General features: G+C 52.9%; 1 protein-coding gene and 1 long non-coding RNA gene across 6 annotated transcripts in view; one reads left to right on the forward strand and one right to left on the reverse strand.

Annotated features, from left to right (window-relative positions):
* Window positions 1-23287, reverse strand: part of LOC309636045 — a 246301-nt gene that overhangs the window by 207087 nt on the left and 15927 nt on the right. The gene's annotated exons all lie outside the window — the stretch shown is intronic.
* ETV3L (ETS variant transcription factor 3 like) overlaps window positions 12128-23287 on the forward strand; it is a 31621-nt gene continuing 20461 nt past the window's right edge. For 4 of the 5 annotated variants that reach the window (XM_082406327.1, XM_082406329.1, XM_082406330.1 and 1 more), the window contains exons 1-3: window positions 14509-20365; window positions 20621-20810; window positions 21241-21361. In XM_082406327.1, coding sequence (XP_082262453.1) covers window positions 19971-20365; window positions 20621-20810; window positions 21241-21361 — 706 coding nt within the window. In that variant the 5' untranslated portion in view covers window positions 14509-19970. Of the gene's footprint in view, window positions 12267-14508; window positions 20366-20620; window positions 20811-21240; window positions 21362-23287 lie in introns of those variants that run through there. The other variant, XM_082406331.1, reaches the window with a different exon arrangement.

The raw sequence follows: 23287 nt of genomic DNA on the forward strand, positions 1-23287 counted from the left end.
GTCACATCTTTTTGGGGTGATGAAAATGTTCTGGAGTTAGTGGTGATAGTTGTACAACAATTTGAATAGAAAGACCACTGAATTACAGTCACTCTAAAAGGGTGACTTTTCAGCTATGTGAGTAATAATCCCAATAAAGGTGATTTTGGGATTATTGATTTTGTTTTGTTTTTTTAGTACATGACAAGCCAGTGCTAGGGAAACCTAGTATTTCCCAGTAGAGGACAAGAATCCAGAGGAGTAGGAGGAGATCTTACTGGGATATTGAGTATCATATAACACACCCTAAGAAAAATGGTGCCAGACAAAGTATTCTCATTTTACTCTTGAGATAGGCAAAGTGATCTTCTAAAGATCCCAACATTGGTAGAATCACAGACAGGTGTAAAATTTGACTTCTATGGAAGGGTCCTGCGAGTTCAGAAAGGCTGAAATTGATGAGGGGTGAGGCTAAAGAGGCAAACTAGGATGGATTATGAAGGGTCTTAGGAGACACCTAGAGTTTACATTTTACTCTGCTAGCAATGGCCATTCCCAATATTACGCAAAAGAGTTTGGGCTAGACCAAAGAGGAGCATGAAGGCCAGCTTGTCAAATTAACATTTCTGCTTAAGAAGACTATTAACTCATGTTGGCAGGAAAAGGTGAAATGGCAGAGGCTAACTGGTTGATTCCCTGAAGCAACCCAAATCAAGCCGGGAATGAATGGGCTTGGATGCAGACCTTCCTGCTAGGAGAGCCTCCTGATTCTTTTCCTTCCTCAGGCTGCTGAAAGCAAAGTGCGACTTGTTAGGAATGAAACTGGGTATAGTTTTGAGATCAGGATCCCAGGCCACCAGTTCTGCCACCCAATGTTGACCATTCAATGCATAGAATTGGATGGCAATTATTCAAATTCTGAGCAAAGAGGAGTGAGTGGTGGTGAGCAGGGAGGAAGAAGTGAGAGAGATGGAGCTTCAGGGTGAGAACACTTGGTGGGCGGGGGGGCGGGGGGGGGGGAAGGATGAGGGGAAAGTTAAGTCTCAGAGCCTGTGAAATGAGCGAGTAGGGAATAACCCCTTCAGAGTCTCCCCATTATCTCCCTGTTCACAGTCCTTAGTTTAGTTTAGAAGGCCCTTCATAATCTGGCTCCCGTTTACCCTTCCAGCCTCATCCTTAACCACACAAACACGCATACACACACTCTGTCAGCCCACACAAAGCCTAAGCTCCAACCATAACAGCCAGTGCAGAGACAGCAGTTACCATGTGCCAGGCATGTTAAGCGCTTACTTGTATTAATCCCCGTTTTATCAAGGGGAACACTAAATCACAGAGACATTAACTGGTATGACCAGGGTTCAAGCCCCAATACCTGTGTTCTTAACCACTCATGCCATAAGGCCTCTTGGCCCTGCTGAAGTCACTGCCTGGAGACAGACGTCCTTCCTCCACTTCACCTGACCAATTACATCTTTTCCAGAACTCAGCTCAGATGTCATTGCCTTCAGGGGCCTTTTCTGGGCACTCTTCTGTGTGCTATTGCAGCCCATGTTTATCTCTGCGCCACCACCCTAACACAATTTTGTCAGTGCTCTGCCGGTCCGGTTTCTCACAGGACGGTCCAGAAGCCTAGGGCTGGTGCAGGGGTCGGTTCGTTTTCTCCAGTGCCCAGCACACTGCCTGGAACCTGAGGATGCTTGATGAGTATTTGCTGGATCAATGAATAACAAGAAACATATGAAGGAGGTTTGATTGTCCAGATAGAGAATGCCAGTTTGGAATACTGAGGACAGAAGGAAGACTGCTGTCTCAGACATCCCCCCACTCCACCACCCCTAACCCCTCTTGTCACAGCTTCTGCTTCCCTCCTCTCTCAGGAGCTGGGTGTGTTGACTCCCTGAGGAAGGGAGATAAAGTGGAATTGGCTTTAATCCCATAGTCCCACCCCTGCCATTTTACTGGCTGTGAGTCCTTGGGCAGATTATGGAACGTCTCCGTGCCTCTATTTCTCTATTTTAGAAGATTGTTCTGAAGATTAAATGATGCACATAAAGCATTTAGTACTCAAAGTCCTTTTTAAAATGACATGACAAAGATATTTATGCCTGTACTCTGTACAGGGCTTTTGCCTTCACATCACTTCCGTCAGCCCCTCTCAAGAGGAGGTAATATACTATTGTTGCAGGAAGGGGGACTCCTTCCAGGGCCCTAGAGTGGGCTCTTGTCTAACACTTAGAAATGAATTGTCCGAGGAGACACACTTACTGACAAAGCAAGAGACTTTATTGGGAAGGGGCGCTGGGGCAGAGAGCCACAGGGTAAGGGAACCCAGGAGAACTGCTCTGCCACGTGGCTCGCAGTCTCGGGTTTTATGGTGATGGGGTTAGTTTCCAGGTTGTCTCTGGACAGTCATTCTGACTCAGGGTCCTTCCTGGTGGCGCGCACATCGCTCAGCCAAGATAGATTCTAGCGAGAAGGATTCTCGGAGGTTGATAGGACATATGGACTGGTGTCTCCTCTCTCCTTTTGACCTTTCCCAAATTCTTCTGGTTGGTGGTAGCTTGTTAGTTCCACGTTCCTTACCAGGACCTCCTGTTGTAAGATAACTCATGCAAGTGGTTACTATCTGGCTTGGCCAGGGCAGGCAGTTTTCAGTCAGTGGTTCCCCTAACACTATGATCCCTGTTTTACAAATGAGAAAGTAGGGGTCCACAGTGGGTGACCTGTCCTACTGATTCAAACCTGTCCCATGAGTCTGAATCCCATACTTTGCCCATTCATGGCCTTGGATCTCTGAGACAAGGGTGAAGACACTTTATTCTAATTAGACACGCAGAATTAGGGGTGGTGCGGGGGACCCCAACCTTAGCATTTCTCCAGGAGTCAGGCCTTGTGTCCCAATCAGGAGTGCAGAAGGAAAGCCAGCACCTGCAGCAGGCCCAGGAGAGGGGGCCTCTATCTCTGGACAAACAGGCTCCTGGGGCTGGGTTTCGAGGACTGATCACGAAGGGATAAAGATCAAAGATTAAAGCCTTCCCTAGAATGCAGACGAGCCCCACCCGGACTCCCAGGGCCCAGGTTGAGGGGAGAAGCCCCACATCTCCAAACTCCAGGGCTCCAGGATCTGGGAATCTGGTCTAGGGAGACAATGGGGAGGGTGCCGCCCAACAATGGGCTAAGACTGAGAAGTGAAGGTCCAGAGCCAAGAGGCAGCAGGTGTCTGCCCCAGTATCACTGCCCCTTGCCTCAGTTGTCAGGTGCTGGCTCCATCCCAGCTTCAGCCCGAAGACTGGTTTAGGAGAACAGTCAGAACCTTACAACCTTAGTCCCAGAGAGCTAAGGGCCCGTGAGGGAGGCCGTCTCTGACCTCTCACCCCACCTTCTGCAGGAACCTGACCAGGGAGGAGAGGGAAGGAGGGAGGAGGATGGAGGGACCCCTCTCTCCAGGAGACAGAGGTCAGCCTTGAAAACATGATTCTGGCTTCAGGGCCCTTTGTTCCAGTGTGTCCTTTTTGTCCTTCTGGTTTTTTCTTTCCCCCAAATTCCTCAAAGAGTAATTTAAACAGGCAGAGGGTGGGGTAGAGATTTCTTTGTATGATTTTGACCTCCAGGCAACTAACTGGAAGGAAAAGGGAGGGGAAACTGAGGTATGTGGTGTAGGCCTGTCTTCAGAATATCACAGTAAAGGAAGCTTGCTTTGGTTCTCCCACTCCTGGCCTAGCTGGGAAAAATCTTTATCTGCCCATGTTGAAATTTTGGACTTCTGGTGACCAACTCCTCCTACCCCCATGTTGACAATAACAAGTAACATTTGTACGTTCTTGTCACTTGCTTTAACTTACTTGATCCACGAGTTGATCCACAACATTGCCCTCTGTGGATTATTACTATTATTATCCCCATTTTGGGGATGAAGAAAACTAAGGTCAACGAAGTTGAGTGAATCACCCAAGGTCAACACAGCTAGTGAGGAACCAAACCAGGACTCACCCAGAGTTCCTGACTCCAAGCTCCATGCTTTTTCTCAAACACCTCCCTCCCCCTCAGTGATGACACACAGAGGCTAGAAGAAAGGGACGGGGGATTGAGTTGCTTTAAAGAGGCCCCTGATTTCTCTAAGGGAATCTTATGGAATCATCACTGGTGTGAGCTCCCCTGAAATGACCTCCAGGCCAGAGAGAGAGAGGCGCACATGCTTTCAGTCAGTCATTCATTCCTGAAACTGACATGGCCACATGCCAGGAGACACAGCGAGTCCCTGCTCTCTGGAGACTCACAGAGACTCAGTTTACTGCGGGAACAAGCCAATATAATGAACTGAAATACAAGGCAGATTGTGGCGAGGTGACAATAGTCACTCATTTATTCATCTAACATTTCCTGAGTGCCTGCTGGATGCCAGACTCTGTCTTGGGATTTCGCAGTCAAATATAAACACTCCTAGCCCATCGGGAGCCTCCAGTTCAAAGACGGGTAATTAGGAAGCTCGGGCTCCGGCTCCAGTGCTCTCCCCACAATGCCACAGGCTTTCCCTTCATCTCCCAGCGAGCTGTAACTTTTCTGGTTACCGGAGAATTTTCAGTACTGACTTGGGCAGGCAGGAGCTCAGATGCCCCCACAACACTGGGGGAGTTCTCACTCTCCTCCACAGCCCTTCTGGGAAAAAAAAAAACCAGAGCCCCAAGATCCCTTCTAAACACAGGCAGTCCTCAGATGGACTGGTGCCCTTCCCTGGCAGCACCCACACCACCGCTTTTGGATCAGCAGGAACCAGGGTCCTCCTCCTAGCCTCCTGCCCCCAGAGTCCAGCTCAGCCAGAGCCTAGCACATAAGGACTGCTCTATAGATGGAGTAGGTAGGTTGTATTGCCAGTAACAGTGAAGCAGGAGGCACCACTCCCTCTCCAGCAGTCAGGTCAAGGCTGATGGGGAAGGCTTGGTCCTTGCAAACCTAGTTCTGGTCCTTAGATAGCTCCTACCTGATTTGGGGGTGGGGGGGACCACTTAACCACACTTGGCCTCAGGATAGAGATGTGGGAGGCTGGCTATCCAACTGGCTTGGTCTGTGGCCCCACCAAGGGGGAACGAGGGTGGGGATGGGGAAGATGGAGAAAGAGGGTGAGGCATCAACCTAGAAGGACTGTTGAGAGTGGAGCAGTTTGGGAAGGGAGGAGAGGGGATGGGTGAGGGGAGATGAGATGGAGACCGAGTCCTGGGCCGGGAGCCTGAGCACTCGTTGGGAGCTGGGAGGGGCAGGGGGTGATACTCTGGGGGACTGAGTGCAGAGGCATCGGTGGAAGGAAGACCTAGAGGTGAATTCCCAATAAGGTGGGGTGGGGGGAACTGAAGCGAGTGGGCGGGGGCTGCAGAAGGGGTGGGCAGGGGAGCGGGGCAGACAGCAGGGAGTGCCCCCCGCCCAACCGCCCAACCTCCTGCCCATGGTATTGATCCACTAGATTACTCAATTTCACCCGTATTGATCAGGTAATTGCTTTATCTCGGGTCTCATTTGAGCTCTGCATTCTTCTGACTTTCCCGTCTCTCTCCCTCGTGTTTTTTCCTATCAGCCTGACACAAGGCTCCTTAACACAGAATAAATATATATATAGATATATATATATATGTATATATATGAACATAAAGGTTTGGTTAGCCTGCCCCGGGTTGATGTTTGGGAAGGGGGACAGGGGTGGATAGAGGAAGGTAAGACCAGCCTCCCCTTGGAGCCCCTAAATTCTCTTTTAAGAAACCCTTCCTGGCTCCAGATAGTGGAAATGTCTGCCCACCCCAGGTTCTCCAGGGTCCAGATAAGAGCTGGGGGAAATAGGCTACATAGGCCTTGGTCTCAATCTGTCTCTTCTCACCACCCCACCCATCCTCCTCCCCTGCAAGACCTGGAAACCCCAACTCCTCAGCCAGGCTCTTGGACGTCCCTTTACTAAGTCTGCAGAGTCTTGCCTCTGTCCTTCTGGCTGCTCTTAACTATGTGTCCTGCCAGTCTGTCCCCTGTGGCCCAATGTGTGTCCTTCCTGCCCACCTTCCTCACCCTCTCCCACTCTCCCCATCCTTGGCCTTGGCCCAAGCCCCTAACCCCAGGGTTCAGGCAGCCTGTCCTTCAGCTGGAGGAAGGAACACTAGGGAAGGAGACTCAGCCACTCCCCAGGGAGTCCACAGTCTGTTCCTCCCAGGAGCCCCCAATCTGAGAAGGAACGGCTCTTGTCTTCCTGAAGCCTCCAGTCTGAGAGAAGGGACAAGACCCATCTGAGGACAGGACAAGAAGACCCACACAAAAATTATAGACAAGGTCCCGGGAGGGGAGTGAATGCTGGAAGATCCTGGGCAAAATTCAGCTCTCTCACCATCTTCCAAAGCTCAGCCCCAGATTAGCTCACAGACCAGCCAGGCAGAGTGGCAGCAGATACTGAAACTGTAATTTGCCAACAGTAGCTCCCCGAGCCTGGGTGTGAAGTCTATGGGGCCAAAGGGGTCCATCCACCTGCAACCAGGTCCCTCCTTCCAGCACACACTCTGGATTCCTGGCGCCCTGGAATTCCCTGTGCAATGGCCAGAGCTGTGTCCAGGCCCTCGTGCGCCTCCACCCTGGACGCGCCCTCCTGAGTACGAGCCCAGGGAGCAGCTGTCCATCTGTTCTCTTGCACAGGCGCCTGCAATGTCAAGAGTGGGCCCAGGGTGTGAAGATTCTTAGCACTGGAGCTCTATTTTCAAAACTTCTTCTGAGACTGTGTGCCGGGCACTGAAGTAGGAACTGGGAATTCCATGGTGAACACGATGGATAAGGCTCAGGCTCTCCCCATGGAGCTTAGAGACTCTAGTAGGACATTATAAACCAGCTCTCCCTCCTACAGCCTCCAGGATCCCCCACCCGATCCAGGCACACCACCCAGGGCCTTGCAGGCTCACTCTGTCCCCTTTGAGGAAGGGAGTCCATCAGGTGGCGAGAGGGAAGGACTCAAAGCAGGGCGTCCAGACACCATCTGCGCTGGGGGTGTGGGGGTCCCATCTCTGAGCCCCACGAACTCATCCCACCCAGTGAGGAGCCAGAGGAAGCAGTGGAGGGTGTGCAGGAGGGTGGGAGCCCCACAGGGTCCATCTGGCTACATCCTACCTGCCATGAGCTGGCAAGCACCATCACTCTGTGCCAATGTCCTCCACAGAGCCCAACGCAACTCTTCACCAGAGTTTTCCAGAGCAGAGGGCAACTGATCCTTTTTCCTTCTCATCTTAATTTCCGGAGTCCCATCTCTGTGCTCTGGGGAAGTTCCTCCTTGAGTCTAACCAACATTCCTCCTGCTGCTCCCACGGCCTTTTTTTTTTTTTTTTTCCTAGGTTCCTCTTCCATTCAAATGCCTCAACCTTTCCAGCTTCTCCTTCAACTCTCCACGCCCCATCTTTCTCTCATCCTTCCTCCCCTGACACCTGCATTTATTCACTTTGGCCTCCTTGTATCCGGGCTTGGAAGAAGAGTGACCAACTGTCCCGTTTTGCCTGAGACTGTCCCAGTTTTCATTCTAAAAGTCCTGTGTTTGGGGGAACCTCTCTGTCCCAGGGACAGTGGGGCACCCTACCTGGAAGGTAGGATACTGCATGAGGCCCAGTTCAAGAAGCCAGATGGGAGCAGGGTTTGAGTACAAATACGAAGAGGCCAGCAGCATTTTCCCACGTGTCCACAGAGACAAAGACACACACACACACACACACACACACACACACACACACACACATATACAGAGATATCCATAAACAGTCTCCAAAACAGAAACACAGCCCACACATCCAGAAGCAGACACCCACAGAAACACGGACACCCGCATTCAGATTCACACACAGACAAACCCCGCCTCACACCCGCATTCCTCGAGACAGGTGTGTGTGGACACACATAGGCACGCACAGTACACCAACAACGCACAGCAGAAACACAAAAACTGACACCAACACTTACGCACAAAAACACACGGTCATAGAGACAGACATACACAGAGAGACGCTCGTTTTATGACTCCTCAGAGACACACAGACACACATTCAGACGCCCACACAGAGGCACGAATAAGACCCAGGAGCACAAAGATGCCTTCACCTGCGCCCACAGACTGAGCCAATCCACACATTCCAGAGCTTTTCCCTGTTCTGCCTTGGAAATGCTCACAGGATTGGGGATGTTGGCCCCACCCCCAGAGGAGAAGGTGGGCCCAGCCTGGAGGTCTCAGGGGACCCCAGCCTGAGACTCACAGAACCAGATAGAGAGAGCACACCCCGCCACCCTGCTGAAGACTCCCTCTGCCTGGCGGGCCCTGCCCCCGCGCCGGTGCCAGGGCTGGGGACAGCTCTGAGAGCAGCCTCTCTGGAGAGGGGGTCGGGCGCGGGAAGCCCTGGCTCTCTCTCTTGCGGTCGGGCGGTGGGGGTGGAGAAGTGTGAGTGAAATGGGTTTATTACTGGGAGTCTGTTGCCTCGATTGGTATCGATCCCCGCGTGTCACCTTCCATTGCCACTAATGGGACATGAAGAGTCGCCACCGACACCACAGCCCCCGGCTGCACACGCTCACCCGCGGCTCCCCTCCCCTGTCCCCGCATCCCGAAGCTGCACCCCAGGCTGCCTCAGCCTGGCCTCCTGCAGCACCTCCTCCTGCAGCACCTCCTCCTGCATCCCCCGCCTCACCTCCTCCCTCTGCCTCATCAACTCCTTCTCCTCCCTCTTCCTCTCCTTCTGCCTCTTCTTTGTCTCCCTGAGTCTGATTCCAAAAGCTTCCCTGGCACCTCCTTTTCTTTCCCCCCTTTCCGGCCACCTAAGGACCTTATCCCTCCATTCAGGGGTGTCCCTTTTCCCTCCCCCCGCTTCCTCTTTTCTCCTTCCTCTGGGTCCAGTCTCAGTCACCATCACTCCCCCATGGGGGTGCGTTGGGCCCCACCCAGTCTTGGGGAGTGATGGGGGATTCACGGGAATGAGCCAGTGGGAACCATCCCTCTTTCACCAACAGCTGGCAAGGAGTGCTTATCAAGGGATAGTCTCCTTCTGTCACACCTGGACTGGCCAGACGGACCCTCCTGGAACCAACCAAGTCCCCCAACTTCATTCATTCCACTGGCTGCCACGACCCCAGGCCAGATCCTGGCAGAAGAACAAGGAGAGAGTGAGGAAGAGGAGTCTTTTTCTTTTCCCTCTCCCTGTTCCTCGTGGAGGAGATAACGCCACCTCCTCATCTCTCCCCCACCTGGCAAGCCCCTCACCAATTACAGTGCCTGGGGAAACCCTCCCCAGGGCCTGATCTCCCATCTGTGGGTCTTTGGTCCTGCCCATGTTAATGTCAGATGGTTATGAAGGCACAAGTGAGACCTGAGAGGACCCATTCAGGGTGGTGAGGTCTTGATACAAAGTATGTCAGACAGTGTCGATAGACTGGGAGTTTAGCCTATCGTGCTGCTTACTCAAGTATGAAAAAAAGTCACTAACTAGAACAGGAAAAGTCTACTTGCAGCTCAGATAGAGCATCCTTGGCTTTGCTGCTGTGCAAGCAGTCTGCGTGCCTGAGTCTGTGCCATTACGCCCTGGGGGCTGGCAGGGGAGCTGAGGAGAGGGGGTCCTCCCAGCCCCGCCCTTAGCCCCGATCAGCCCTGAGAGACTCCCCTCCAGGTGACCCTGGGAGATACCCAGAGCCAGCTGTAAGCCCCAAAGTGGGAAGGGCTGCCTCTTGTTGACTCCTCTCCCCAGACAGGGATGGGGTCTCCACCCCCCCCCATCAGTGGGCCCCATTACTGTGTCAGGGTTGTTTAGGGGGCTGCATCAGGCCAGGTACAGTAACTAGATACGAAGTTGTGGGTTTGAAGGCAGTTTAAAATGTTGAGGCTTCCTGTTGCAAGTTAAGGTAGTTAGATTAGCTAGAGTGTGGGGAGCTGGTCGGGTACCTTTTGGTTTATTCACTCGGCGATCATCTGTAGAGCAGCCTCGTGTCCAGGCACCGCACCAGGCACCGGATGCACACAGAGATGCTCAAAAGAGCAAAGGAAAGGTCTGGATTTGGTCAGGGGACCTCCCCTCCCCAAAGGGCACTAGGCCATTTGCCTGTGTCTCAGGGAAGAAACAGAGAGGCTCAGGGTCCCACCCTAGAAGCCAAAGTCTGTACCAAGTGCCCAGCTTCCTAATCCCATGCCCAGCCTTCCCCTACAAGAGCCCGCAATCAAAACGTGAATTGTACAGAAAGGGTAGGGGTGGTGGCGGGGGGACTGCTGTGACCAGGTTTACGGGCATGTGAGAGGAAGTGGGCAGGGACAGCGTGTGGAGCTGCAGAAGAGAAAAGGTGAAACCCTAATAGTCTCAGAAGCAGCTGCTCTGGTTCTCACAAGGACTTGAAGTTAGCAACGTGAGGGACTTTCCTGGGAGTTGGGACAGTGGCAGGAAGTGGGACAGCAAAAGAGCCTTGAGCTTCCCTCCCTGGAGGCCTCTCAGATGTCGCCCTCCCAGGAGAGCCTGTGGAGGCAGCAGGTGGTCTGAAGGACCTGGGGGGGTCCCGGCCCACCGTGTAGGTCCCAGTTCTCCCACTAAAGATTCTGCCACGACCTGCTCTTCCAATGGGGCCTTCATGGGGGAGGGGGAGGACGGAATGGCTCTTCCTCCCCAGAATCCTCTCCTTGGCCTTGGCATCTTCCTGCTCTGAACTCAAATGGTCCTAAATCCTTAAATGAAGGAAATGGGATGGGGTGAAGGTGAGCAAGGGGAAGAGCCAGCTCTTCAGGTGAGAAAACACCAGTGACATCTGAGAGAGATACCTGGGGTAACACGTCTTGGCACTAACCTCAGTCTTCCTGGCTATAGCTCTCTGTCCTCTATGGAGATCAAGTTTGCCTCGTCCTGGCTAATATTCCTCCCTTCTCCCTGCATCCAACTCCCTGGAACAGTGTTCTGGACCATCCCTCCCTTTGTAACCTCTTTCCTTTTTGCCCTTGATGGGCTCGGAGTTCTGTCCTCCTGCCTCTCCCCCAACAAGGACCCTCTCTTCGTGGCCCCTGGCTCCTGTCTCTTCCAGCAATCAGCCTCTCTCTCTCACCTTTCCATCATGTTAGCTTCGGTTGATTTAACCAGAAAACAACCCCCAGAATTTAATTCCATGGCCCTCCATTCCCATCTCGATCAGCTCAAGGCTGGGAGGGGCTGTGTAATGATGGGGGAGTAGTGGGGGAGAGAGAAACTTGGCCTCCCAGAGTCAAGGAGAAAAAAAAAAAGAAAATCATATTGATTCCCCAATGACAGCCATCAATCTTTTCCTCCCCACTAGGGATTGGGGAGATTGGACGCAGGCCCAACAGGCTCCAGGGTCCCTTGGTCCCCAGGACGTTAAAAACAGAAGCTCTGGTCTCTGACATCTTCCCTCCTCTAGTTTCCCCTGAGGTCAGTTACCTAAATCCTCCATGCCCTCCCCAGTGTATTCTGGAATCCTACCACCTTATCTTGTTCCTGCTATTTCTTTAGCAGGGTATCTGATGCCCCTGCAGTTACTTTCTCCTGTCTGGTTTATGACTTAGTTGGCAGTTCTTCTTGCTGTCTAACTTTGAGTAGTATTTATAAAGAAAAGGAAAAATCTATTTTCTAGAGCCCTAAGAGGAAAGAGACATAATAAATGCTTTAAAAATCTTAGAGAAAAGGTGACTGGGTAAACTGTTAGTTTCATTTTAGGACTTGAGACTAAGAGGAAATTTACAGATTATGAGGGTTCAACACCAGTATGCGAGCGGAGGTGGGACCTGGGACTCCGAGGGAAAAACAGGGAGTGAGGTAGTGTTAAAGAGTCAGAGGTTATGAAGAGGGGATTATTTTCCAGGCCTGGACTCATCTCCACAGGACGTTCTATGAGAGAAGGGCTGACTTAGAGTGGGAAGGGTAGACAGCTGGAAGGACTTCCCGGCAGTTCAGTGTCCCTTTTCCTAAAACTGAAGCGGGTGTAGCCCTCTCACCAGTCTCCCTGTTGGTCAGATGTTTCAGGAGCCATCTGCCCCAGAGGAAGGCTCTGGATGCAAAGGACCCAGTGGAAGACACTCCCTCCCACCCCACCCGCCCACAGAGGTGGAGGGGGCTCAGGGCCGTGGTGCCACTGGCCCCCGAAGGGTTAATGCTATTGTCTGAAAACCACATCAGCTCCCCTGGGAGCTTGGAGATCCCGCTCTCATTTTAAGTAACCCTAACTCAGCGCGTGATGAGCGAGGGGTCGCTGGGCGAGGAGTGCGCCAGAAGGAGCCGCTGGACTGAGCCCGGAGAAGCTGCTGCACCAAGGTAAGGGGCTCTGGTGGCAGGTCTGCCGCTGGGGCTGGCCAGAGGGACAGCCCTTCTCCTCCCCCACCCCTACCCCAGCTGTGGAGCCAGTCGCAGAGCAACTGGGAAGAGGAAAAGAAAGGAGACACAAGCACGGGGTGAACATGAGAGCCCAAGGGCCACACTGAAGCCGCCTAGGAGGGGCCAGGCTTTTCCATCCAGGTGTGGGACAGCGCAGAGGCAGTTGTGGGGCAGTCAGGGCAGAGAGAGGGGGGGATCCCGGAAAGACAGCAAGTCTGGCATGGTACCAGGCTCTTCTCCCCAGATGGGGCACAGCTGGGGTCAGATGTCGGCTCACTGGGGCAGAGAAGACTCCTGGGATAAATGGGGCCAAGTCAGGCTCTTGGGGCTGAATGAATGAGAGCCTCAGCCATCCCCGTGCCCTGTTGTCTGTACCTACAGGGAGTTCAGCGGCTCAGAGAGCTCACTGCTGCCATCCGTGTGGCCAGGTTGAAGGGCAGTGGGGGAGGGCATGGGCATCACAGCGTGGGCATGGGAAGGAGCAGGAGGTGGTCCCAGGGAGGGCAGAGTTAAGGCTGTGCTCCCATCTGAGCCAGGCTGGGATGAAGTGACATCTCTGATGGAGTGAAGGGATTCAGCCCCGTCCATCCGCTTCCCTCGCTTCCTCAGACTCCTGGCTTCTTCCCAAAGAATGAGGTCCAAGAAGCCTGAAATCTAAGAGCTCGGGTGCCCCGTGTCAGGCTCACCCCTGTGACAGTTGGGGCGGAGGTGGGCTGTGTGAGGCTGGAGAGGCACGGAAGGCAGTGCTTCTATGGCAGAGAGACGTCTTACTCCTCTTCCCGACAGACAAGAGGAGAAGGACTGGGAAGAAGGTGGTGCCACTGCCGCTCCACCTCCAACCGCTTTCTGGCCCTGCTCGAGGGCAGTGGGGCCCCGTGGGGAGAGGGTCCAGGGCACATGGATGGAGTCTCGCGTTGGGTTTGGCGCTTAGTAGAAGCTGAAGTTAGGGTTCATGGTAAGAGTGGGTACGAGGGCCAGGGTTGAGGCGGAAGCGGGAAGCGGACATGGCATCGAGGGCTGGGGACTGAGTCAGAAAGCGTCAGAGGCCCCCAGCTGGTGAGAGCGCCCTGGGAGGCCCGCTGCCTGCTGCATTCCTCGTCCCTGTTACTCAGCCCCAGACAGGCCTGCCAGCTCATCCCAGCTCAGCACTTGGCTGGGAGCTTTCACTTCCTCGGGCTGGCCAGACTCCTCAGCCACCTCAGCACCTACTGGAGGGGGATTTCTTGTCCCCTGGGTGGGGAGATGAAGGGAAGGATCGGGGGTGTCCAGTCAGGGGGATCCCCTGGGGCCCAGCTGATGGGAATGAGATGAAAGGAACCGACACTGCGTTTGTGCTGGGGGAGAGGGCAAGGGGCCGCTGGAGGGCTGGGGGGAGGGGAGGGGGACTGGAGCAGCCTGCGTCGGGAAACTGGGGGCCTGGGTTTTAGTTTCCATCTCTGAAGCACAGGTGAGAGACAGGAGGGCAGGAGAGAGACAGAAAGTGACCAAGAGAGACAGTGACAGAGACAGCACAACAGAGGGCAGGCTGGGTGAGAGGTGGTGAGGCAGGGACACCCTCTAAGGAGGAAAACGGGCACGGGGGAGGCAAGATAGACAGATCACTTGATTTGTAGACAGGAGACAGTATGATCTGTAGACATAAGACGTAAAGACAGGAATGGAGAGACCAAGGGAAACTGAGACAGAAAAGGATGGACAACAGAGAAAAAAGAAAGTGAATGGAGCTAGGGAAGTAAGACAAGAGAAGCCTGGTAGACAGGAAGTGGAAACAAGGAAGAATGAGACTTGAGAGGGGAGAGGAGAGAAACTGTAAGGAAGGAGAAAACAGTTGAAGATTAAAGGTCAAACAAAGTGAAACAGAGACTTGGAGGGGCCAGACCAAGGGAGCAGTGGGTGTGAGGCTGGAAGCTGGTCTCCTGACACCCCAATTCCCATTCCCCAACCCCTGGGTCCTTGAGGGGTCTGTGACTTTCCCCATGACTTTTAACTGCCCTTCCTGCCAGGTCTGGGGGTGGAGCATGGGGCTGTCTGGGTTTGGATTTCGACCCCATGGAGTTACACAAACCTTTTAAATCCCACGGCCCCCAGGGACCACAGAGACAAGAGCCAGAGACAAGTCTGCAAGGGGCTGGAGGGGTGGGGGTGGGGTGAGGAGGAGGTAAAGATCTGACACCCGACGTGGGGGAACTGGCAATGGGAGCAGGTTGAGAGGGAGCCTGGAGAGGGGGCTCAGGGCTGAGGAGGAGGAAGGAGGGATTCAGGGGAAGTAGGGTGGACCCTGCTGGCGCAGTGGCAGAGAGGAAGGCGCCTCTCCCAGGTGTGGGCTGATGGCAGGAAAAGCTGAGGCTGCGGGAGGGAGATGGGGTTTAGCTGGCCAGATTCCCAGCCAGGGAGCGTCCAGAAGGGCTCCTCTCTGCCCTAGGCTGTCTGGGTTTGGCAGAAGAAGGGACAAGATGCCCTTGGTGAAGAAGGACATCGATCCCTGCCCCTCCCCCAAATTCCCCAAGGGAAAAGGTGTTGGCTTTGCCCTTCCGAGGCCCCCAGCTGGTCTTGCTCTCCCTCCTAAGCCGCTTTCGCTAATAGCATTAAGGGAGGTCTCAGGACTAACCGCTCTCCACTTGGGGTTGAGATCAAGGGGAGAGACCAGAGGCTTCTAATCAGACTGGAGATTTGGCCTGAGGCGGGGCGGGGATGAGGAGTTTGCTGGACGCTAACAAGCAGAAAATATTACACACACATCCCCCCAGCCTGCCATCTCTGTGTTTCCCTCATTGCCCCTCAGGGCTGGTTTCTCCACGCTGATCTTTCCGTCTCCCAGGGCTGTATCTGAACCTCACCTGTGTCCACAGCAGCCCCGATTTCCGCGATGCCATTTCTCTGTCTCATTCTCTCTGATTCACCCTCTTCCTCGCCGACCCTCTTGCCCTATTTTTGGCCGCCTTTGAATTTATAAACAGTCCGTTTTCCCATTCATCAATCAAGCAGTCACTGAGAAGACTTCGTTGTGTCCAATCAATCAGATTATGGGGACAATCCACTTTAGCAGCTTAGAAGGGCCAACGACAAAGTGACTTTTGATGCAAGTTTCTACTTTGCAGAAAGGCAGCCTTGTCTTGAGCTCTGACCTTTGTTTATCCTGGGCGTGTTCCTGTCTTCCTCACCTCTCTGTATTCCACTCCGCCCATCTGACGGTCATCTGGCTTCCCCCGCCCCCCGCCACCCCCCCCCCCACTGTTGATCATTTTTCTGGCCAAGAGCCCACCTCTCAGGTTTAGACCGGAGCACCTCCTTCAGGACCCAGGACCTCCTGCCAGCCTTGCCTCTGCTCCCAAGTTTCATCCTCAACTTTTCTGCCCTGACTGACTAATTACAGCTCAGAGCCTGGAGTCAGACCTGTTTGCATCCGGCTCCACCACTTGCCCTGGGATCTTATGCAAGTCTTCTAATCTTTTGAACCTCGATTTCCTCAGCTTGCAAAACAGAGATAATAATACCCACCACGAAGGGTTGTGAAGATTCAATGAAGTAACATAAGAAAAAAAAAAGTCAAGCCCAATGCTGGGTTCATGATAGGGGCCCAGCTCATATTAACTAAACTCTTAAAAATGTAAAATCTGCTTGGGGCACTTCCTTTGGCTCCAACATCTAGGTTAAGGCTCTCTTTTTTATCATCGTTATCGCTATTGCTTTTCTTAAATAATCACCTAAAGCCTACATGTGTTGTAATGAGCGCTTGTGTTGGCCAAGGGGATTAATCCTATTAATAGCAATCAGAATGATCGTGATGATGACAATAATAATTGCTCGCTACTGTAACCCTTCAAGAAACACAAAGTTCTTAAGAACAGGCTCTCTGATCATTCAAGATTGGGTTGTGATCCTTTGTGATTTATGGTTCTCAATACTTGTCCTCTGAGGCCACTGCACTGATCCTGCAGTAGGGTCTGGTGGGGCTGTTCAGAGCCTATTAGCCCCAAGCTCCAGAGCAAGAGGGAGGGAGCTGGGAGATGGGGGTAGTGGGACAGAGTGGGACCACCTCCCCCAGCCTTAGGGAGCACTGCCACCAGAGTGTGGGTTAAAATGAAGCACAAGGAATTAAGATTAAACAGCCAGAGCAATTCTTAGATGTAAAGGTAGAACTAAAATCTGCTCCTCTCTGAGGGTTCCCCACGGCCAGCTCAGGGGCTCCAGCAGAAAAGAACGGACTTGAGAGCAGATATTTGGCAGGACTTACCAACGGTGAGGATTTCCACATCCAGAACCAGCAAGCTCTTCAGACACGTGAGGATCCAGGAGGGACTCTCACAAACATGGGAGAGGCCAAGGAGGAAGCTGCAGCATTCAGGAAACCCGGGGTTTGACCCACTTTGGCTTCATATTTTAGATTTTGTTCTTTGAGGGAGCAGGAGAGAGGGTTTGGTAGCCTACCTAGGTGGCTGATTATTATAAATTTTGTATTTTGTATTAAGTTCTTGCTTTCCACTCTTTCACTTAAAGAGCTGTGTGACCTTAGAGAAGTTAGTCACCCCCTCTGAGCTCCATCTCATCTGATACTTCCTGTGAGGTTCAGGGTGTGTCAATTTCTCAGCACAGTGCAGAGTGCCCTGAGTGTCTGCTCTGGGTGGGTTTATTGTTCTCTTCTTGCCAGATCCTAAATCTACCCTGAGGTCACAAACCCTCCAGACCAGGAAACATCATCAGATCCAGCAGGAGGCACCGCAGCCCTAGGAATTCTATCTGCTTCCTCCAAGGAACAGTCCTCCTTTGGAATCTTTCACCTCTGCACCCCCTATTTCCCCACCATTTTCCTGAGATGAGGTAGGAGACATCCCAATCATCTGGAGGTTAGACAAAGGAGGAACTTCCCAATGGACAGAGCAGGAAAGGAAGGTGGGAGAGGAGTAGGGGCATCTGCTTCAGGGGAGGAAAGGAAGGAGAGATTCCAGAATATCAGCTATCAGTTTAGAGACAGATGGATGAGTGGGAAAACCTATTCACCTAGATTCAGAGTGGGCACAAACCTACTCATAGCCCTGTCTGCCTTAATTTCCAGAGATGCTCTCTGCTGGGGCCAGATTGGGTACCCCTGGACACACCTGCCCCCAACAGGCTGTAGGTTTGTCCACTGGCCCACCTGGAGCTGTGTGTTCCTTGGGAAAAGGAGAGCAAGAGACCCAGTGACCTCTTCGTGTGGGGGGAGGGAGGGCAGGGTTGGAATTCCTTGACTTTTTATTTTATTTTATTTTATTTTATTTTATTTTATTTTATTGAAGTATAGTTGATTTACAATGTTGTGTTAATTGCTGCTGTACAGCAAAGTGATTCAGTTATACATAGATATGTATTCTTTTTCCTATTCTTTTCCATTATGGTTTATCACAGGATATTGAATATAGTTCCCTGTGCTATACAGTAGGACCTTGTTCTTGGGATTCCTTGGGATTCCTTGACTTTCCAACACCCACAGCTCCTTAATGCTGTTTCCCATGGATTCTTGCTACTCAAAGTACAGCCCATGTACCAGCAGCTCTGGCATCACCTAGGAGCTTGTTAAAAATACAGAATCTTAGGTTCCACCAAGTCCCACTGAATTAGAATCTGCATTTTAAAGAGATCCTCCGGTGACTCTTATGCACATTAGAGTTTGAGAAGCACTGCTACAGAGGATTTGTTTCAAGTCTTAAGGCAGCACAGTATATGAGAAAGTGCCGTGGATTAGGAGTGGAGGTGGGATGACCATACACCACGTGTCAAGTCGCTTTCCCTCTCTGAGCCTCATCTGGAAAGTGAGAAGTCTACTCCAGATAAGCCCTCACATGCCTCCAGACCTGACGGCCTAATAAGTTCTGGTTGAGAACAGCCCTCGCCTCATGCCAACTGCCTCAGAGATGGAAACCCAGAGCCCAGGTGGTGTGAGCCGGTCCCCTGTGCGCGAGTAGTCCCCTGCGCCCGGGCCCAGCCCCAGGAGCAGGGCTCTCATTCTCCCATCCCTCCTCATCCTCTGGCCTATCAGTTCATCTTGCACTAGTGACAGTAGAAGCCAGCTTTTCGCACCATCCTCAGTTCCATCCGGAAGGCTTTGTGACTTAGACATTTCCTCTCCTCCCCTCACCTGCATCAGGCAAGTTTGTCTTACTAGGGCTCGTTCCCCAGTCTTCCCCCCATCTCAATGCCCACCCCCATCCCACCCCCAAGCCAAATTGGGAACCAGCAAGGTTCCATCTTCCTTGCCCATGGTTCATTAATTCAACAAATATTTATAGAGCCCCTGTGAGTACAAGGCCCTGGGCTAGGATGGGTTCTGGGTAGCCAGCAGGGAAGAAGACAGCCAGGGTTCCTGGCCACAGGGAGCTGGCACTCTGAAGGGGAAGACAGATATTAAACACATAGTGACACCCTTGATAAATTCATCACCATTCATTGATTCTACCAACAATCATTTCTTTTTTTTTTTTTTCTTCTCATTAATTTATTTTGTTTTGGTAAGTATAGTTATTTTTATGACAATGCTATTTATGCTTATACATAATGTGTTTATTGTTATTTTCAAACCAGTTAATAAGTACTTAAAATATTTATTTTAAACTTCTAATATGATCAATGTGATAAACATAACCCATAGAAACAGAAGTTGTTTGGGGATGTCAGTTGTTGCTAAGAGTGTAACATGGTACTGGGACTAAGGGGAACCTCTGGATTACCCCAGCATCACTGTTTGCCCAGGCGCCATTGGTTGGTGGTGAGGGGAGGCGGGGGAAGGGCATAAACACCTTTCCTGGATGCATGGGGGTGGGGGGGTCGGGGTGACATTGAGCAGTACTATAAAGGGGGTGACAGGGCTCTGAAGACCAACCTCAACTAAGTTTTCAGGAATGAGAGACTGCGTTCTAGGACAGCTAAGGGACTTTTCCAGAGATGCCTAATACCTTGTCCAGAGGAGGGTGACCTAGGAGTTCCCACATTCGGCACTCACTGTGGTGACTCTGTTCTCTCAGGACACACTGTCAGGTGCTTGGCAGGTGACTTTTGGGCGTGCTGCTGGCGGTGACTCTGGGGGAACAATCATTTCTTGAACATCCACGACACGCCAGGCACTCTGCTAAGCGCTCGAGACTCCTCAGTGAATAAAACGCACAAAAATCCCTCCTCTTCTCAAATGTAAAATTGTTCTAAGTACTATAAAGGTGTGGGTTTGTGTATCTGCCAACTCCTCTCACTCAAGGTTTAGAAAGAGCCAACGATTAATTACATTTTCACTTGTCTCCTCCTGGGAAAAACCCCAATCCTGTTAAGCCCTGAGAAAAGATCTCATTCTCTAAATCCCCCAGCGGAGGCAGGACCTAGGACCCTCTGCATTCCTCCCCATCTATAAAGCGGCTCAGCCTCAAGCCCCGAGCCCTGGGTCAGCCCCTGGCCAGTGAGGAGGTCCCCAGGGGAGGCTGGGCCCAGCCTGGCTAGGGGGGAGCTTCCTGCCTCAGACCCTGCTCCCCTGCCTCAGTCTCCCTTTCCTCCCCTAGTCTCGTCCCTCTTCTCTCTTTCCTTCCTCTTTCACCTCCTTCTCCCCTGCCGTCTTTTGCTTCCTCCTAAGAGGGGACCATTTCCCCCCAAGACCCAGACACAGCTCTTGCTCCCCCGGAGCAGACGATGCACTGCAGCTGCCTGGCTGAGGGCGTCCCTGCCATCGCCTCCCGTAACCTCTGGATCTCAGGTGAGCCTCCGCCAGGTGCCCCAGCTGTGCTCCGGCAGTGCCCCAGAGGCCTCGGGAGCAGTGGGACGGCGCTCACTCCCCTCTCCACCCCAGGCCTGGCCTTCCCCGACTGGGCCTACAAGGCCGAGTCGTCCCCGGGCTCCCGGCAGATCCAGCTGTGGCACTTCATCCTGGAGCTGCTGCAGAAGGAGGAGTTCCGCCATGTCATCGCCTGGCAGCAGGGAGAGTACGGGGAGTTTGTCATCAAGGATCCAGACGAGGTGGCCCGCCTCTGGGGCCGCAGGAAGTGCAAACCACAGATGAATTATGACAAGCTGAGCCGGGCCCTCAGGTGAGAGGAGGCAGACAACGTGGCCAGACAGGGCAGAGTTCAAAGAAAAGAGCTGTGGTTTCTGGCACCCCTGTCAGGTTCCCGCCCCTCCGAGGCTTGGGAAAGGCTCTGGAGTATGGTAAGATGTCCAGTGGTTATCCAGGAACAGCTCGGGGTTTGCCTTGCCAGCCTGGGGACAGGGGTTGTGGCTGGGTCTCTGACGGCATCCTCCCTGCCACTGGGCCAACCCTTTATTCTCAACCTTGGAATCTCCAGATATTACTACAATAAGAGGATCCTGCACAAGACCAAAGGCAAAAGGTTCACTTACAAGTTCAACTTCAGCAAGCTCATCGTAGTCAACTACCCTCTGTGGGAGGTGCGGGCACCGGCATCCCTCCACTTGCTGCTGGGGGCCCCTGCTCTGTTTCGACCAGCCCTGGTGCCCATGGGTGTACAGAGCGAGGTAGGCATGAAGGCTGGTCCTGTCCGCAGAGCTCCACCAGAACCTGCCTCTCTGTCCAGGAGGCCCCCAGCCCTCCTCTCTGCCTCAGGGGCCCATCAGCTTTCAATGTTCTTCTACCCCTGCATCCTAGTCCCTGTGTGTCCCAGGGGTGGGGGTGATACTCTGAATCACCCCTACATATTTAACAATCCCTGTAGTAGAGCACCTGCCTATGAGAGAGGGCAACTCCTTCTGTGCCAGGATCACAGGGAAGGGGGTGGGGGGGTCTCAGGGGAGGGTCCAGGACATGTGGGCAGTGCTGACTTAACAACCATTATGAGAGTATTTCATTATTTTAATGACTGGTCATTAAAACAAACAATGTATACTGGGGAATACACGCCGGGCAGGGCCCATTCAACCCCCGAGCCTGCTTCTCCTCACTCCCCAGCTCCTGCATAGAACGCTGTTCAGCCATCGGGCCATGGCAGAGCAGCTGGCTGGACAGCGGACCCCTCAAGGACCACCAGAGGCCTCCGGGGACAAGAAGGGAAGCGGCAGCATTGTCCACCGTGAGTGCTCAGGACTGGGGAGGGCCCAGGGAATCTTAAGCAGAGGAGGGGAGGACCCTTTTGATTGAGCACATGGGTGAGGGGGCATGAGTCAAAGGATAAGTCATGTATTCATTCAACAAACATTTATGGCTCACCAGCTATTTACAAAGTGTGGGGACCCAGAGATGAAAGATGGCTCTCAAGATGCTCGGAGATCAGTAGGGAGCAGAGATGGGAGGATGCTGAGATTCAGGGAAGCACGAGGTGCTATGGGAATGCAGATGAGTTGGGGCTTCCTGGAGGAGGCTACACCTGAGCAGGTGAAGAAGATGGAGAAAGATGCCCAGGCAGAGGGAACAGCATTTGTGAAGTAAAAAGCTGCAAGTGAGTGTAGTAAATCTGAAGATCTGCTGGTAGCTTACCGGGTGAGAGTAAGGTGCGTGATGGGAGGGGGGACAAGGAGGCGGGTGAGAGACGAGGCTGGCGAGGCGGACAGGCGTCTGGTCACGGAGGGCCTCAGAAGCCATGCTGAGAGGGCTTGGACTTGATCCTGTGGACAGGAGGGACCCAGAGGGAGAGGCACATCCAGATGTTCATTTTACAAAGACGACTTGGGTTGATGTAGAGTTTGGGGTGGAAGAGGCACACAACTGATGTTGGAGGCTTGGAAGATCATCTAGGCAGAAGATGATGGGGACAGAACCAAGGCAGGGGCCATGGGTGGAGAAGGAGGCCCAACTGAAGAGAGATTGGGAAGATAAAGTTCACCCATTCATTCCCTTATTCACTCATTTCTTCTTTCAACAAATAGCTCATGGGCTCCTGTTGAATGTGCCAGGCCCTGTCCTAGGGCCAGGGGTGCCAATGTGAGCAAGACTGCCTTTATAGAGCTTGTAGACAAGAGGGGGTTTGTGGACATTCAGTTAATAATCCAACAAGTAGATAAGTAATGATAATTGTGCTAACTGCTACAGGGAAGTTCAGGGTGCAACCGGGAAGACTTCCTTGACAAAGTGACATTTGAGCTGAGACCCAAAATGTAAATCGGTGCCAGCTTAGTTCAGACGGAGAGAGGAGAGCATGGCAAGCAGAGAGAATAAGGTGTGCAAAGGTCCTGGGGCAGGAAAGAGGAACCGGGAGGAAGCCAGTGTGACAGCACATGGTGAGGGAGGGGGACACGGCAAAAATGCAGGCAGAGGCCAGTTCTTCCAGGGCTGTAAGCTGGGAAGAGGCAAAGTCAGATCTTCTGTGAAAAAGATCACAGAGACACTTGACCAACACAAGGCTCTTCTGCAGAGGCCCAAGACCTATCCCTCCACTTCTGGCAATTTCATGGAACAAAGACCCATGGCCCTCACCCCACCCAAGTGCAGCTGAGAGCCCAGAGGTCCCACCTCCCAGAGAATGCAGGGCGCCTGGCTCTCAGTCCTCATGAGCGCAGCCAAGGCTGTGGGCGTAGGGCGGCCCAAGACCTGCTAGGACTCGTAGGGCCACAAGTCTGGCAGCCTGGAGCAAGACAGCACCTGAACACCTCTCTGTTCTTCCACCCACACCCACCCCTTCCCAGTGCTGGGAATGCCTTGGGCACAGAGCTGCTCTCTTTGGGAAACTATGAGGGGGAAACCAAAAAATATTCCCTGGCGAGCCCCCGCTTGGCGTGAGGTATTTTGCACCTGCCTGCCCTCTGCGGGTACACAGGCCCTGCCTGTGCTTGGGTCCTGGGGCACACTAAGGAGTTTTAGGTCCCTGGGAGTCTAGTAGCTGCCACATGCCCACTTCTGGATCGGGATTCCAGAAGGGTGTGCCAGCCCTTCACTCCACCTTCACTCACAGCATTTGGTGTCAAGAGAAGAAGCTGCTTCTGGGCAGAAGAGCGGCCAGGACTACTGAGCCAGGGGCAGAAGCTGCAGGACCAGAGCTGGGAAGGGGCGGGGAGGGTTAGGA

The sequence above is a fragment of the Balaenoptera borealis genome (genome assembly GCF_965194805.1).
Source record: "Balaenoptera borealis genome assembly, chromosome: 1".
Classification (NCBI taxonomy): domain Eukaryota; kingdom Metazoa; phylum Chordata; class Mammalia; order Artiodactyla; family Balaenopteridae; genus Balaenoptera; species Balaenoptera borealis.